At 43.8% G+C, this 16,233-nt stretch overlaps 1 protein-coding gene across 1 annotated transcript in view; it reads left to right on the forward strand.

The window, feature by feature from the left end:
* SUSD3 (sushi domain containing 3) overlaps positions 1-11,052 on the forward strand; it is a 51,195-nt gene extending 40,143 nt beyond the window's left edge. Inside the window, exon 5 of the mRNA XM_045024625.1 lies at positions 10,476-11,052. Coding sequence (XP_044880560.1) covers positions 10,476-10,683 — 208 coding nt within the window. The 3' untranslated portion in view covers positions 10,684-11,052. The remainder of the gene's footprint in view (positions 1-10,475) is intronic.
* The last annotated feature ends 5,181 nt before the right edge of the window (positions 11,053-16,233 follow it).

The raw sequence follows: 16,233 nt of genomic DNA on the forward strand, positions 1-16,233 counted from the left end.
ATGCCCTTGCTTACCCTACCTGGCTTAGTGTCACCCCCCTGTCCTGCCCCCTCCACATAGGTGGTATATTGGGTATTGGGGTGTGGCCTGAACGCTGCTACTCTAAGTTCTGCCAGGGGCTGGACCGGCCTCCAGTTGCCCCCAAGATTGGGTGAGCAGAAAGGGGTCCTACTGCCACCTCTGCCCTCCCTACCTCAGCTCACCTGAGAATGCAGCCCTTTGTGTGGGGGCAGAATCGGGCCCCTCTTCTCAGGCTCTGCTTTTATATCATTTGGTCTGAAATGTCTCTCCATGCTGAGTTCAAGGGTGGCTTATTTGGGGGAGCCTGAAGGAGTCCAGCCCTTTCCCCCCATTATCTGAAAATACAGTGTTTTTCCACATGAACAGGCTTGTCCGGATGCTGTTTTGCATTCAGATAATACACTGGCGATTTTACACCCACAAAAGCTGAAAGTAATTATGAGCCAAATCAGCTGGAGGGAAGAATTTAATCAGAAAAATGTGAATGATAATTGGGAATCATTTAAGAATATCTTACTAGATGTCCAGAAAGCCACAATCCCACAATTGAGGAAGAAGGCTATACTTGTTAAAAAAAGAACTGGTTTGTAGGGGAAGTAAAGGCAACTATAAAAAAAATTAAAACATAAAAATATAACAAATAGAAGAAAGGGTAATTTGGTACTGATGAATATAAATCAGTAGAAAGGAACTGTAGAAATGTGATAAGGGAAGCCAAGGGACACCAGGAGAAATCTATGGCCAACAGAGTTAAGGACAATAAGGAGGGGTTTTAAAATATATATATTAGGAATAAAAAGAATGCTGACAATTATATTGATCCATTATTAGGTGGAAAGGGCAGAATTATCAATAATAATGCTGAAAAGACAGAAGTGTTCAATAAATATTTCTGTTCTGTATTTGGGGAAAAAGCAGATGATATGTCATCATATTGTGATAACATTCTTTTTCTATTCCATTAGTATCTTTGGAGGACATTAAACAGAAGCTACTAAAGTAAGAATTTTTTTTAAATCAGCAGGTTCAGATAACCTGCATCCAAGAGTCTTAAAAGAACTGGCTGCTGAGCTTGCTAGACCGTTAATGCTGATTTTCCATAAGTCTTGGAACACTGGGGAAGTTCTGAAAGAAAGCTAATGGGCCAATTTTTAAAAAGAATAAATGGGATGACCTGGGTAATTATAGATCCATCAGGCTGACATTGATTCTGGGCAAGATAATGAAGCAGCTGATATGGGACTCAGTAAAGGCTTAAAGAAGGATAATGTAATTAATGCAAATCAAGTTAGTTTGGCTGGATCTGTTTTCCATATATCTAACTTGATTATTTTTCTGAGATTGCAAGTTTGCTTGGAAAAGATAATCGTGTTGGTGTAATATACTTAGACTTCTCTAAGGCGTTTGACTTGGTACTGCACAGCATTTTGATTTAAAAAAAAAACTAGAACCATATAAAGTTAACATGGCACATATTAAATGGATTACAAACTGTCTCATAATGTAACTGTAAACAGGGCATCACTATCAAACAGTGTATTTCCAGTGGAGTCCCGCAGGGATCAGTTCTTGGGCCTTTGCTATTTAACAATTTTATCAATGGCCTGGAAGAAAAGATAAAATCATCACGGATAAAGTGTGCAAATGACACAAAAATTGGAGGAGTGGTAAATAAAGAACAGGACGGGTCACTGAGTCAGAGAGGTGTGGATTGCATGGTAAATTGGCTACAAGCAAAGTGGGTGTAATATATGGCTAAATGTAAATATATACCTCTGGGAACAAAGAATCTAGGCCATACCTACAGGATGGGGGACTGTATCCTGGGAAGCAGTGAGTCTGAAAAAGATTTTGGGGTCATGGTGGATAATCAGCTGAACATGAGTTCCTAGTGTGACGCTGTGACCAAAAGAGCTGATGCGATCCTGGGATATATAAACAGGGGAATTTTGAGTAGGAGGTTATTTTACATCTTTATTTGGCACTAATGTGGCCGCTGCTGGAATCCTGTGTCCAGTTCTGGTCCCCACAATAGAAGAAGGATGTTGATAAATTGGTGGAGAGGGTTCATAGAAGAATCATGAGACTGAATAAAGGACTAGAGAACACGCCTTGTAAGGATAAACTGAAGGAGCTCAATCTATTTAGCTTAACAAAGAAAGGGGTGACTTGATTACAGTCTGTAAGTAGCTACATGGAGAAAAGTACAACATGATCTAATGGCTGGAAGTTGGAGCTAGACAAATTCAGATTGGAAATAAGGTGTAAATTTTTAACAGTGAGAGTAATTAACCATTGGAACACTTTACCAAGTGTCATGGTGGATTCTCCATTACGGACAATTTTAAAATCAAGATTGGATGTCTTTCTAAAAGATCTCTGGGAATTATTTTGAGGAAGCCCTATGGCCTGTGTTCTACAAGAGGTCAGACTAGATTATCACAATGGTCCCTCCTGGCCTTGGAATCTATGAAAGTCAGGACGTTCCAAGTTATGCTTCCCACAGCACTCAGAACTTGGCCAAATTTCACTTCTATTAAGGCATAAATGTCAATTCAAAGGGTTTGGTCCTGCAGATCTGTAGTCACTTTGAGAGGGTGATGCAGCCACTAGATGCCATTTGCACAATGCTGGGACCACTTGATCATGTAAATGCAAATTACATGTCCGCCCACAGCTATCTTCTCTTGCCTAGTTGCAAGGCAGTACTTAAGTGACAGGGAGGCCATCACACATGGCTGTGTGAAGAGATGCACAATTGGATGCAATGCTAATAAAACAAAACAAGTGATGGTGTCACCTTATGTGCTTAATATTGTATTACAGTGAAATGGCTACAAGTAGCACATGACTAGTTTGATACCACTGCCTGTAACTCAGGGCACGTCTACATTTAACACGCTGCAGAGGTGCAGCTGCGCTGTTGTGGTGCTTTAGTGAAGATATAAATATGCCAATGGAAGAGCTTCTCCCATCGGCGTAGTTAATCCACCTCTGCGAGAGGCAGAAGCTACGTCAACAGGAGAAGCCCTCCTGTCGACATAGTGGTGTCTGCACTGGATGGATTTTTCATACCCCTGAGCTACACAGTTATATCGATGTAAGTTTATAGTGTAGGCCTGGCCTAGGAGAGTTACGTAAATATGTGAAGTGACAGGGGAACTTCCTGCGATATCTATGGGAGACCGTATTGTATTAAGTATAAGAATAGTTTATGTATCATTGTAGGCCAGGGATTGTATGCACTTCCCAGGGAGAGAGCTACCACAGCTCCTCCAGGAAGTAAAAACAGTAGGAGATGGTTAAGGCAAATCACTCGGGTTGTAACTTCTTGAGTGAGGTACTGCCTGTGATACTGCACCACATATTCTTCACAGTGGTATTATGATATGATTATGACAATTATGATGTATTTTATGCAAGATAAGTCACGTGAGATTGTCATTGGAAAAGTTAGGATTTGCTGAATATGATTATCCTATTTGTATGCATGTATCATTTTTGTATCTGAAGTTATGCATATTGACTATGTATCTGTATTTCAAATATAGTTACACCTGGGTAGCACGCACTAGACAAGATGCTTTCAGTCTAGATAGTGGGTGGGGAAGGGCCTAGTCAGGGTAACGGGCCATTAGGAAAAACAATAGGCCTTAGGAGAAGCTTATCTCCCACCTAGAGAGCCTTCCTACGAATGCTCCAGACAGCCTCCAAGTAATGGCTGCTATGACTCTACAAGGACATTTGATGAGACCACATGTCTCTAGACTCCATCTTGGAATGTCAGTATTTTTCCACAGACTGGTCTGGGAGCCAAGCTTTGGGAACAAAGGGTTCCCTCCATATGCAAAGGCAATATAAGGGAGGGAATGACATCACCTGGGGTCCTTCACTCCCCTCACAAGAAGGTTCCTGGAAACACCTGAGGAGCAAAGACTGAACTGGGGGAAGTGCTGGACCCAGGCTAAAGGGATTCCTAGCCTGTGAATGAAACACCTGGGGAGTCCAAGCTGTAAAGCAAGTGCAGTTTGCCCCTTAAGAATCTGCAGCCTGCTTGTATCAGCTCTTAGGATGGGTCTGCTATTCATATCCAATCTATTTAGCTTAGTTTGTGTTTTTTGTTTGTTTGCTAGGTAATCTGCTTTGACCTGTTTGCTATCACCTATAGTCACTCACAGTCTATCTTTTGTAGTTAAACTTGTTTTTGCTTTATCTAAACCAGTGAGTTGGAGTGAAGTGTGTGGAAATCATTACTCAGGGGCAAAGGCTGTTGCATATTCCTCTCCACATTGAGGGTGGGAGCGAATTTTATGAGCTTACACTGTATAGTTCCCTGGGCAGCGCAAGACGGTATAATTTTGGGTTTATACTCCAGAGGGGGTGTGTGCCTGAGGAGCTGGGAGTTGCCTTAGCTGTAGCCTTCCTATGCAGCGGCTGGTCAGAGAGCCTGCATGTGACTGCAGTTGGGTGTGTCCCTACCTGTATGTGTGCTGGTGAAAGTGCAGGCTGGAGGGCTCCGCAGCTTGTCACAGCAGCACAGTGTGAGAGGGAGCCCAGACTGGTGGGTCAGGGAGCTCAGTGGTACCCCAGTCCCAGACTGCACCCCAGGGGTGACAACCCATCACACCGCCTCCTGGGAAGGCTCACATATTCTGGTTCAAACTGGACTCTTCAGAGACCAACAGACAAAGAAAGGTCTTTAAAACTGACTCAGAGTCTTCAATCTGATTCCTGATTTTAAAGACTGATAAGAACGTGTAAGAACAGGGAAAAACCACTTGTGGGGTTTGAAGGACTGACCCCCTACCAGAACCCCATGTTGGAGTTGGGGGTGACCTCTGGTAAGCTTTCTAATATGAGTGTAGGTTCTTTTATTGTCTTTATATACTTTCTCTGTAATGCTTTTACCTTAGGAGAAGCTGTGTGGTAACTTGTACTGCTGGCAAGAAAGTAAAGCACAGGTGCTCGCTTGCTGGAGGTATTGCAATGCAGATCAGGGAGCTGTGCAGCCTTAAAAACCCTGGTTGGAAAGGAGTGAGATGCAGGTCTTCTCTCAGGAGAGGTGACGTCTGAGAGTTGGAAACCTTTAAGTGGGTGACCATGGAGGGGGAACACTGTGCAGTTACTCTGAAACTGTGACACATGATACTGGGCTGAACATTTCTTTTAAAAAGTCAAGGATACTTGCACAACTAAAATGACCTCTTAGAGCTTGGAGTGTAACTTAACTGGCCTTCACTTTAGAAATCTATGGCCCTCCTTTTGCAACTGGTGCGCGTGATCAATACACCCCTTGAAGCCAGTGAAAGCTGCTTCCCTGCAGCAGATGTTGATTCAGATCCACTGATAGTAAGAGAAAGAGGAAATTGGCAGCTGAGAATTTAAGCTCCAGTAGAGAGGCAGGGTAGTGATGCTCTCTTAATGGTATGCATGTTAATATTATGCATATTACTATGAATCGGGACATCCTGAAGTCTAGAGCTGGATGAATACCACCCCCACCCCCTGCACCTCCCACACTGAACCAGCCAAAGCAGGATTTAACCATGAGAGCTTTAGTATTGAGGCAAAGAATAGATTGTCTCTTGCCCTTGCACAGGTGAGTAGGGCGAGGAAGCAAAGTGGATGCAAGATCTACAGACAATAGCAGTCTGGGGAGTGCGGGGATGGCTTTCTTGCCCCCAAATGATCACAAAAAGGAGGAGGCAGACCTATGTCCCCTCTTTTCTCCATTACCATCCTATAGACTTGGCCAGGAACATTGGGGGGAGTAGGCTGCAGCATCCCAGACAGTGTTCCCACCTTGGGGTGATATAGTTCTGCACCACTCCACACCCAGTGTGGGTCAGTGGCTAAATCCCACAGTATGGCCCCAAATGGGGCACTTCAAATCAATCATATCCAATCCAATCACGGTCTTGGGAGGACTGGGCAAAGGGATGTGTGATTTTTAGCTCAAATCTGGGAATGCCCCAAAATATATACTATTCTTGTCCCCTCTCCCTTTCTGTCCCCCACTATGGCTATGCCTTCAGGCATGGGCTAGTCAGGGTTTGAACATGGACCTAGGAATCAGGGTCTTCAGAGTTCTAGTTATGGCTTTGACAATGACGCCCTGTCTGATCGTGGGCAACTTACTCACCCTTCCTGCCTCAGTTTTCCAGCTGTAAAAGGGAGAAGATAACATTCCCTACCTTGTAACAATGGTAAAGCACTTGCCTTGTGAAAAGTGCTAGATATATATTTGCTAAATTATATTAATTTTCTTCCTTGCCTTAATATACTGTTGCAACTAATGCTGCGTATGTGTGTATTTGTATTTCAGAAAAGGTTCCATTATTGCTTTCATAATGGCTCCATTATTATCAGTGCAAAGTCACCTGACATAGAACAAGAGAAAAGTTCCACCCACCCCCATTAGAAATCACTCCGTTGCCAACAACAGACAGGAAATACAAAATGTACTTATGATGTCCCTGTGTGCTGGAGTTCTCTCATTGCAAGGAGGTCCTATTAGCTTTCTCATCCCCTGCAGCTAGGAACAATTCTCAACTCTCACAAAGGAGAATTCATTCAATTAATCTAATAGCCATTGAGGCACGGTTCTGTATATTACTCTGTTCTACTGGTATAGGCTGTGTCTATATCTCCATACCCCTCCTCCCCTCCGCCCATTACACCAGCCCCGTGGACTGTATAATCTTGTTTTTTCTAATATTGTGCAGGAGCTGTAGCATGTGCTGCCTGTTTATTTTATATGCTACTAGAAATAGATTTGAAAAGAGAATGCAAACAACAGCAACAACAACAAAAACCCCAGCCCAATGAACCCTCTGCATCTGTCCTTTCCAAATTTAAAGTCAAACATGGCCATGTGAGCACATCAGTATCCCGTGTTACGGTGTTTGGTGTTATTTTCAAGTAAGCGCTAAGATGAGCAGGTGTTATGAGCCCAAGTCACTCGCGAAGAGTATATCTATGTTCCAATTAAAAACCTGTGGCTGGACCAGGCCAGCTGACGTGCGCTTGTGGGGTTCATGCTGAGGGGCTGTTTAATTGTGGTGTAGACATTCGTGCGTGAGCTCTAGGACCCTGCGAGGTGGGAGGGTCCCAGAGCTCGGGCCGAGCCAGAACATCTACACGGCAATTGAACAGCCCCTTAGCGTGAGCCCCACAAGCCCGAGTCAGCGGGCACAGGCCGCCCTGGTGTCTAATTGCAGTGTAGACACACCCTAAAAGGCTTTGGAATATTCCAGCTGGAGACTGGAATGAAGGACTGTTCAAGTACAAAAGGGGGTCACCCATGTTATGCTGCTTTTACACAATGGAGGGAGCACCAGTGAACAACAGTACAAAGTGACACTCGTGTTTCATAGATCAGTATAAATTCACAGGATCCACCCGATGCGCATGCCTGTAACTCTTGTTAACGCTGGGCCCAGTCCTGCCGCTTCTGCTCAGTACTTATGCAGGCAAAATGCCCACTGACTTCACTGATCCCACTGACTTTTGCAAGGACTGCAGGATTTAGTCCAACGCACTACGAGTGTTTTCCTTCAGGACATGTGCATTTGTACATTTTTAACATTAGTAGGACACCCCTAGAGAGGCAGGGGCTAATGCTCCGGTATGTGGTTGCACTCCACTTTTCCACCCAAAGCATCTCCTAGTGGAGAATGACTACATAACCATCGAAGGCCAATTCCTAGTCTGGCTGAAGTCAATGGGAGTTTGCTACTGAGTGAAATGGGCCCAGGTGTTGTCCCTATAGAATAACCAGGTGGTGCACAGTGATGATCCAACTACAGTCTTCGGGGAAATTTTTTTAAATCGCAGGGCTTTAGTGGTGCAGCTCCCAACGACCTCCATGGGAGGCAGGCTGCAGCTGCTAAATCCCCACAAAAAGCTTTATAGAATGGCTTCACAATAGGATCAGCTGCAAAAGTAAGCTCTACATTAAATGCACAAAGGCCAAAAATAGCTTGTTTTGAAAGCTCTTTGCTGCAGTGTTAACATGGTCCCTTGACAGGTCTTGCAAATGCAAGCATTCTGTACTCCATGCAACAACTTGCAGACAAAGGTACAGGAGTTCCTCTCCTCTTCTCCCATCCCAAACTCTGTTAGTTTCTTCCTTCTCCCTCTGGCCTTTCTCCTTCTCCTCCTCTGTACTTGCTGTTTTGATGAGATTGTTTTCCCTTATAACTACTTCCTATCACCTCAAGAGCATTGAGTGGAGTTGCTGGCACTAAAAAAAGCATTTGTCCTTGGCAACATAAGGTGCCGAATTGTGATGCTGCCAGTAACTGCTTTTTTTCATGGGCATTTCTAGCACTTGATTAGAAAATCTTCACAATTTTATGCTCTGCATCAGCATGCAGTATCAGCATTTGAATCTTGTATTTTTGTAGCACTTCGTTCTTGCACGGGTAAGTAATCTCCACACCCCAGCCAAACTTCCTGCCAGTGAAACGCTTATTTCCTCTCTTGATACACACACTTAACTCAGCGGAAGGGTGGCGGTGCTTTCAGAGCAACGGCTCCAACTGTGATGTGCTTCAGAAAGATTTTCTGAAGTGCTTGCCCTGGTTTACATGAGGTAAAGGAAAGGCACTGATGCTTGAAAATCAGGATGGGATCTTTCACGTCAATAAGCAGAACCTTTTTGTCATTTCTCTGTGCATGGTTCTGAAAAATAAATAGGGTGAAAAATAACTCCTGCCTTTCAAATGTGTGGGGGAGATGGAATTTACAAGGGGTAGTTAGTCCTCTGGGACAAGGGAGTCCATGCAGAGGTGGGGCAAGAGGGTTTGGTCTGCTCATGTGCTGAGGGAACACTATCGCTAGGATCCTACCAAATTCACGGTCCATTTTGGTCAATTTCACAGTCATAGGATTTTAAAAATCATAAATTTCATGGTTTCAGATATTTAAATCTGAAATTTCACAGTGTTGTAATCGTGGGGGATCTTAACCCAAAACAGTGTCTTGGGGGTGGGGCGTGTCACAAGGCTATTGTGTGGGGGGATCATAGTATTACCACCCTTATTTCTCTGCTGCTGCCTTCAGAGCTGGGTGGCCGGAGGGCAGCTGCTTGTCAGGCACGCCCTGCTCTGAAGGCAGTGCCACTGCCAGCAGCCGCACAGAAGTAAGGGTGGCAATGCCATACCATGCTGCCCTCACTTCTGCGCTGCTGCTGGCGGCAGCGCTGCCTTCAGAGCTGGGTTCTCGGACTGCAGTCGACTCTCTCCAGCTGCCCAACTCTGTGAAATCTGGTCTCCCCTACAATAGACAGATTTCATGGGGGAGATCAGATTTCAGGGTCCGCAATGCATTTTTCACAGCTGTGAATTTGGTAGGGCCCTACCTATGGCGGTTCAACTCCCACTGCCTGCATAGAGAGGGGGGAATGCTATCTCCTTGGCACCATTCCTAGCCACAGGCTTCAGAAAAGCCCTTCTGCATGATCTGCATCTGGAAGGGGGTTGATGATGTATTAGAGACAGGGTGCGAGCTAGAGGTTAGTGGAGCAAGCAAAGCTGTTGTGCTCCAGGGCAGTCTCCCCCTGAGCCCGTGAGCGGGTATCCAAGCAGGTGTCCTAGCCGGAGCTGCTATGGGCAGCATTAACCCGTGCAGTTTCCCTTTTGTGGCTGCTACTGAACAACCACCGGGGGACTCCGGGGCATGTATCAGTGTGCAAGCAGAGAGAGGGCCTTACAGTTCGTCTGCATGTGAAACTTGTACAACCCGGCCCCCTCCGTGTAGATACAGTTATACTAGTAGAACAGTCCTGATACCAGAATACCTTATTCCCATATGGGAAGGAGACTAAACTATACCAGTGTACGGCACCTTTGCACCAGTATAACTGCACCCATGCTGGGGCTGGTACCAGTCTAACTAGATCAGTAAAAAATGCCCCCTCGCCCCAACTGAAATAGGGAGACTGGTACAACTTCCTCGTGCAAGCCAGCCCTTGTGCTCATTTACCCTGAGGTCCCTTTGCGCTGCTGTTTGAGTGGAAAGGGCCAATGAGTGAGTGTAACTGTAATTTATGCCCATTTTAAGGCTACTTCATGTTCCCAGAACAGTGTAAAGGGACTTGAGGGTACCTGAGAATCAATCCCACAGTGTAAACAGCTGCCGTGATTTGTCAGTAGGGCAGTTAACAAAACTGCAACAAAATTCAAAAAGAGATTCCCCCGCCCCATTGCACCGGCAGGTACCACTTGTCTTCAAGCTGTGTCGCCTTCACAATTATGCAACTCTCCCAGCGTCAGCTGAGAGACAATTATTTGCCCCATCACGGCCCACTGTTTTAATGCTAGAGCAAGCAGTCCATGGAGCACAGCACAAATTATTTGGTAAATGCTTGATGTGCAAATAAAATGGAATTGAAAGATCTGACTCTGCTAAAGCAAGTGAAACCCAACTAACTTTCGTCTTCTTATTTGCAGATTCCACCAAGAACAGACTAGGGACATTGCAGCTTCTGCCTGTGGCAGAGAAAATGACTGTCAGCCCAAGTTCAACACAAGCGATAGTGCACCTATTGAACTGCCAGAACATAACGTTCCAATAAATACAGTGAGTACGATACATGTTGAGGTCTATAGACACGACAAGGATATTTATAAGAAACCCATCTCTCGTATCCCTGGATAGTCAATGTCAGAAACAAATAATTTGCTGTGTTGGACCAAAATGAAATCTGGTTAGAAATATGTGCCTTAAAGACTGCGTAGAAAACTACTTAATTATTCTTATGAATCTGAAAATTTTATACATCAAGATTATTTTAAAATGCTTCCAGATTTAACTTAAATAAAATAATGAATGTTGATGCTTACAATAAGTAGCCATTCTCTACAAAGTGCTAAATATCATGGCAAGAATATAATATTCTCCTGTACATACTATAGAGAGAAATGGTAACCATTTGTATATTTGCTTCATGTAAAGTCTCTGACAACAACGACACATTCATATGACTGCAAACTTCTTTTAACCTGCGTTCTTTTTGTAACCATGCCAGGAAAAAAAACGTATTTTTGCACACACATCTGAAAATTACAATAAAATTTCTTTTTAATGAAAAAGCACTGTCATTTTATTTGAGAATGGCATTACTAGTTAACTCATCCATTCTAGGTATATACAGGACCTCCTTGTTCATATTAGAATATATGTGTTCTTGTTTTTCCAGGTTGGATCATTAAGGAACTGCTCTGGCTCTTATTCCGTAGTAACAATATAATTGTTCTCCATGTTCAAATAGAGTTCTTATTTGTTCTCTCATCAGAAAAATAAGAGGAATTGGTGCCACTTTCCAGCCCTTATAAAATAGGATTGTAAGGCGAGCCGTGACAATAGACTTAATTGTGTGACCTCATTATGAAGAATTCAGATGTTTCACTACATCCTTTTTTTCTCCCCACCAAATTTTGAAAGACTTTTTAGTTATTTTCATCAGCTCAGATTGTTGCAGTTTGCTGAAGAATCAAGAAAAACCCTACTTCATTTTGGCCCCAATTCAGAAAAGCACTTAAGCATGTGCTTAACTTTAAACACACGCTTAAGTCCCACTGAACGATGTTAAGCACATGCTTATGTGCTTTGTTACATCGCGCCTTTTGGTGGCCGTGATGACTCTAGGAATTCTGCAGCTGAGTGGGCCTGGGGCATGCCCGTTTGTGGTCTGATCAGTGCTCTCTGAGTATTGCACAGCTCACTCCATTCCCATTGACTTTATTGGGAGAGACAAACACTCAGTCTCCTGCGGGAAGTTCTCAGTGCCTTGTTGGATACAGCCCTTGTCATTTCACCCATAATGCTCCTCCAGCTCTCAGCTGTTTCATCATATTGTTAGTGGGTAAGAGGCCCAAAAGCGCCAAAGTCCCTGTGACAAAGTGGGAATTTTCATAATGTTTTGTATGAATACGGTGTGTGCCTCAGTTTCCCCAATGCACAGTTAACTGGGTGGTGGGAAAAGGTGGTTTATTCTTTGTAGTGATCCAGGTGTGACTGACGACTGGCTATCTGGGATCCCATGACAAACCCAGAGGACAATGGCTTGGACATTTGGTGCTTAGCAACTAACGACCCAGGACTGCCGGTGCCCTCTCCAGGAAGCTAGCTAGTTTTGGCCAGTGGGAGAACAAAGAACTGAGATGGATGGCCAGGTGACCTGTTCTGCCTGGGAATCAGAACCCAGGATGGAGGAGGGGCCCTTGGGCGTGGTTAGTGTGGGCTGCTGGAAGCAGGACACATGCTTCTGCACTGGGTCTCAAGGGAGGGTGAGACAGAGAGCTCAGGGCTGACCCCAATGGACTTTGCAGTAACTTTCTATTCTCAATGCTAACTAAGAACTTTCTACGCTGTGTTCCAGACATCTAATAAACCCTTCTGTCTGAGAGTCACTCCAGTCTGAAGAGGTCGGGGGTGCATTGCTCCCTTTGCACGTGCGAGTCTTCCCCAGGAGTCCAAGTCGAGTGGACTCACTGAGGGGAGCTCATGGAGTCAGCAGAGGTGCTGAAGGCTCCAAGGTTCAGACCCAGGAGGTGGTGAAGCCAAGGGGCTTACCTCAGCCAGTGTGTGGGAGCACTGAACCTGTAGATCCATGCCAGTACCATTTTCAAAAGTGACTGAACCTCTTAGGGCCAGATTTTTAAAGGTATGTAGGTGCCTAACTCCCACTGAAATTCTCACGTAAATACCTTTGGGATCTGCGCCTTAGGTTCTTAAGTCACTTAAGTATTTTAGAAAATGTTACTGAGTGTAAGAGCAGCAAAGAATCCTGTGGCACCTTATAGACTAATAGACGAGTGTGTAATTTCTAGGAATACAACAAAAGATTTATTGATGAGTTTTAAGTTTTTTATGAATGTACACAGCTTCCTTTTGTTGGCCTTCCAAGTTAGAATAGTGCAAGGTTTTCCCCCCTTCAGCCCTTCCTGCTAGAGTCACGGGCTGTAAGCTGTAATGTTCTCCTAAACCTCAGAGGATAGGACAAGAAGCAATGGGCTTAAATTGAAGCAAGGGAGGTTTAGTTGGACATTAGGAAAAACTTCCTAATTGTCAGAGTGGTTAAGCACTGGAATAAATTGCCTAGGGAGGCTGTGGAATCTCCATCATTGGAGATTTTTACGAGTAGGTGTCAAGGTTCCTCCCCCACTCTGAACTTTAGGGTACAGATGTGGGGACCTGCATGGACACTTCTAAGCTTAATTACTAGCTTAGATCTGGTAACACTGCCACCATCCAGAAATTTCAGTGTCTGGATCACTTTCTGTCCCCCCAAAACCTTCCCCTCCCTGGGCAGCCTTGAGAGGCTTTTTCACCAAGTTCCTGGTGAACACCGATCCAACCCCTTGGATCTTAACACAAGGAGAATTTAACCATCCCCCCTCCCATCCCCCACCAATTCCTGGTGAGTCCAGATCCAATCCCCTTGGATCTTAACACAAGGACAAAATCAATCAGGTTCTTAAAAAGAAAGCTTTTAATTAATTAAAGAAAGAAAGGTAAAAATTATCTCTGTAAAATCAGGATGGAAAATACTTTACAGGGTAATCAGATTCATATAACCCAGAGGAACCCCCCTCTAGCCTTAGGTTCAAAGTTACAGCAAACAGAGGTAAAAATCCTCTCAGCAAAAAGGAACATTTACAAGTTGAGAAAACAAAAATAAGACCAACACGCCTTGCCTGGCTATCACTTACAAGTTTGAAACATGAGACACTGATGCAGAAAGATTTGGAGAGCCTGGATTGATGTCTGGTCCCTCTTAGTCCCAAGAGCGAACAGCCCCCAAACAAAGAGCACAAACAAAAGACTTCCCTCCACCAAGATTTGAAAGTATCTTGTCCCCTTATTGGTCCTCTGGTCAGGTGTCAGCCAGGTTTACTGAGCTTCTTAACTCTTTACAGGTAAAAGAGACATTAACCCTTAACTATCTGTTTATGACAGTAGGTTAGATATACACCTGTCAGGGATGCTCTAGATAATACTTAGTTCTGCCATGAGCATAGGGGAATGGACTAGATGTCCTCTCGAGGTCCCTTCCAGTCCTACACTTCTATGAATGGGCTCAGCCATGAGTGGTTGTTTCACTGGGCTGTAATGTTTATGGGCAGACTCCTGCCATCCTCATTAAATCCAATTTCCTGTTCATGCACTGTGTAGGGATTTCAGGATTTAGCTCACTGTAGTTTTAACTTTACCCACGTGACTTTTAGATGCTTTAATATGATTTAGAGCCAACCAGGGGAAAACCACATTCACTTGTTTGTGACACCAATGCACAGCACAAGAAGGGAGCTCAATCACTAGGTTTGTCAAACCAGGCCAGTCTGAGTAATGTTTGCTACAGAAAGTAAAAATCCTGGAGGTGAAAGCCATTGATAGCCATGAGAGACAACAGAGCAGCCAGGCAGATTTACTATCTCAGTGCTGGAGCATTTGATTACTATCATTTGTTTAAGCAATCTAGTGCAATAGGCAGCAAAGTTATAACAAGACAAAGGAACAACACCCATAGCGTTTTATGAGAATTGTGGTTCTGTTACCCCTGGGAATGTGTTTAGTTTATGATAATGATGCCCCCTGGAGTTGGCTTTATTGCTCGTGTAAAAATTATTTATCATCAGAAGGAAAAGGAGTGCTCTGCAGGAAGAAGATGAAAGCAGTTGAGAATATTAAGCAGACATTTAAAAAATCATGTTTATTAAATTAACTCCTTAGAATTTTTACAAGCTAATGAGTTTAAATAGATTCATACTCTCATCTCTGTGCTATAGAACAACTCCCAAGGGGTCTTTCACATTGACTTGTATATTTTTAATGAACTGGCAGCTTATGCTTAAAAAAGCTAAATGCCTCCAACATATAAAAGAACCTCCATGGACGTATACTTATGAATTGTTTAATTGCTATCCGTGACGATAAGGTAGGATAATTCTAAATGGCACATGAATACCAGTGAACTTTCTTACTTGTTGTATTCCTTCACTGAGAATGGTTTAAAACTGCTTTCCTAATGCAAGCCAATGTACTGAGACAGCCCAAGTCACACTGTTCGATTGCTGAGCTTAGGCTGCCTACAGAAAGCCAAAAGGATGGTTTTAAGATCTTCCAGTAAATAGCAAGAGGTGGTGTTGTCTAAGCCAGCTGGTATAACTCTTGCCATGGGAATCAAGAAAGCTCTGAGATAAATGGAAGAGGATTCATTTGCCATGCTAGAAACATGAAGAACCTGAACCTGTGAAGTGCTGAGAGCCAGTCAAGAGCACACAACCACCCGCAGGATCATGCTCCTAGCAAGTACTTGCCTGTTGCCAAAGGGACTGTCCAGATTCATTTGGGGAGGCAAAGACAGCGGTGTTGCCAACTCTTGTGATCTGATTGTGAATCTCACAATACTTGGTGGGTGGTTGTGGGTTTTTTTTTGGTGGAGCCAGGTGAATCCAAGGGAATCTTGCCTTTCATTTACAAATGAAATGGGTTTTGAGCCCTCATAATTGCAGAGAAAAAAACCTGAAAACAGGAGTCCTAAGGAGTCTACTGCTAGAAGGCAAATAGAAAGAACCCCAAATGTATTCGTTTTCAATCTCATGATTTGGCAGGGGCGGGGGGGCTGACTGACATTTTTGAACACTTGGGGTTGCCAATCCTATGTGTGTGTTTGAAGAATATACTTGGGGGGGGATTTTTCTCAAGGTAGCCTACACCCAATTGAAGAAGTGAAGTGTTTAAATAAACAGAGTATTAGCAAAAAGGAGGAGGAGTACTTGTGGCACCGTAGAGACCAACATCGTGATTATCACTGCCAAAGGTTTTTTTTTCCTGCTGATAATAGCCCATCTTAATCAATTAGTCTCGTTATAGTGGGTATGGCAACACCCATTTTTCATGTTCTCTGTGTGTGTGTATATATATATATATATCTTCTTACTGTATTTTCCACTGCTTGAATGTGATGAAGTGGGCTTTAGCCCACGAAAGCTTATGCTCAAATAAATGTGTTAGTCTCTAAGGTACCACAAGGACTCCTCATTCTTTTTGCTGATACAGAGTAACAGGGCTGCCCCCACCTGTCATTAGAATATTGACTATCGTGCAGGCATTTCCTCCATAGAGCTTTGTAAATGAATATTTGGAAGGCCTGCTGAATGACTTGTTCTTGTGCTCTCTTTCGGAGGAATTAAATGATACTGT

This window comes from Mauremys mutica, chromosome 7 (assembly GCF_020497125.1).
Source record: "Mauremys mutica isolate MM-2020 ecotype Southern chromosome 7, ASM2049712v1, whole genome shotgun sequence".
NCBI classification, from domain to species: domain Eukaryota; kingdom Metazoa; phylum Chordata; order Testudines; family Geoemydidae; genus Mauremys; species Mauremys mutica.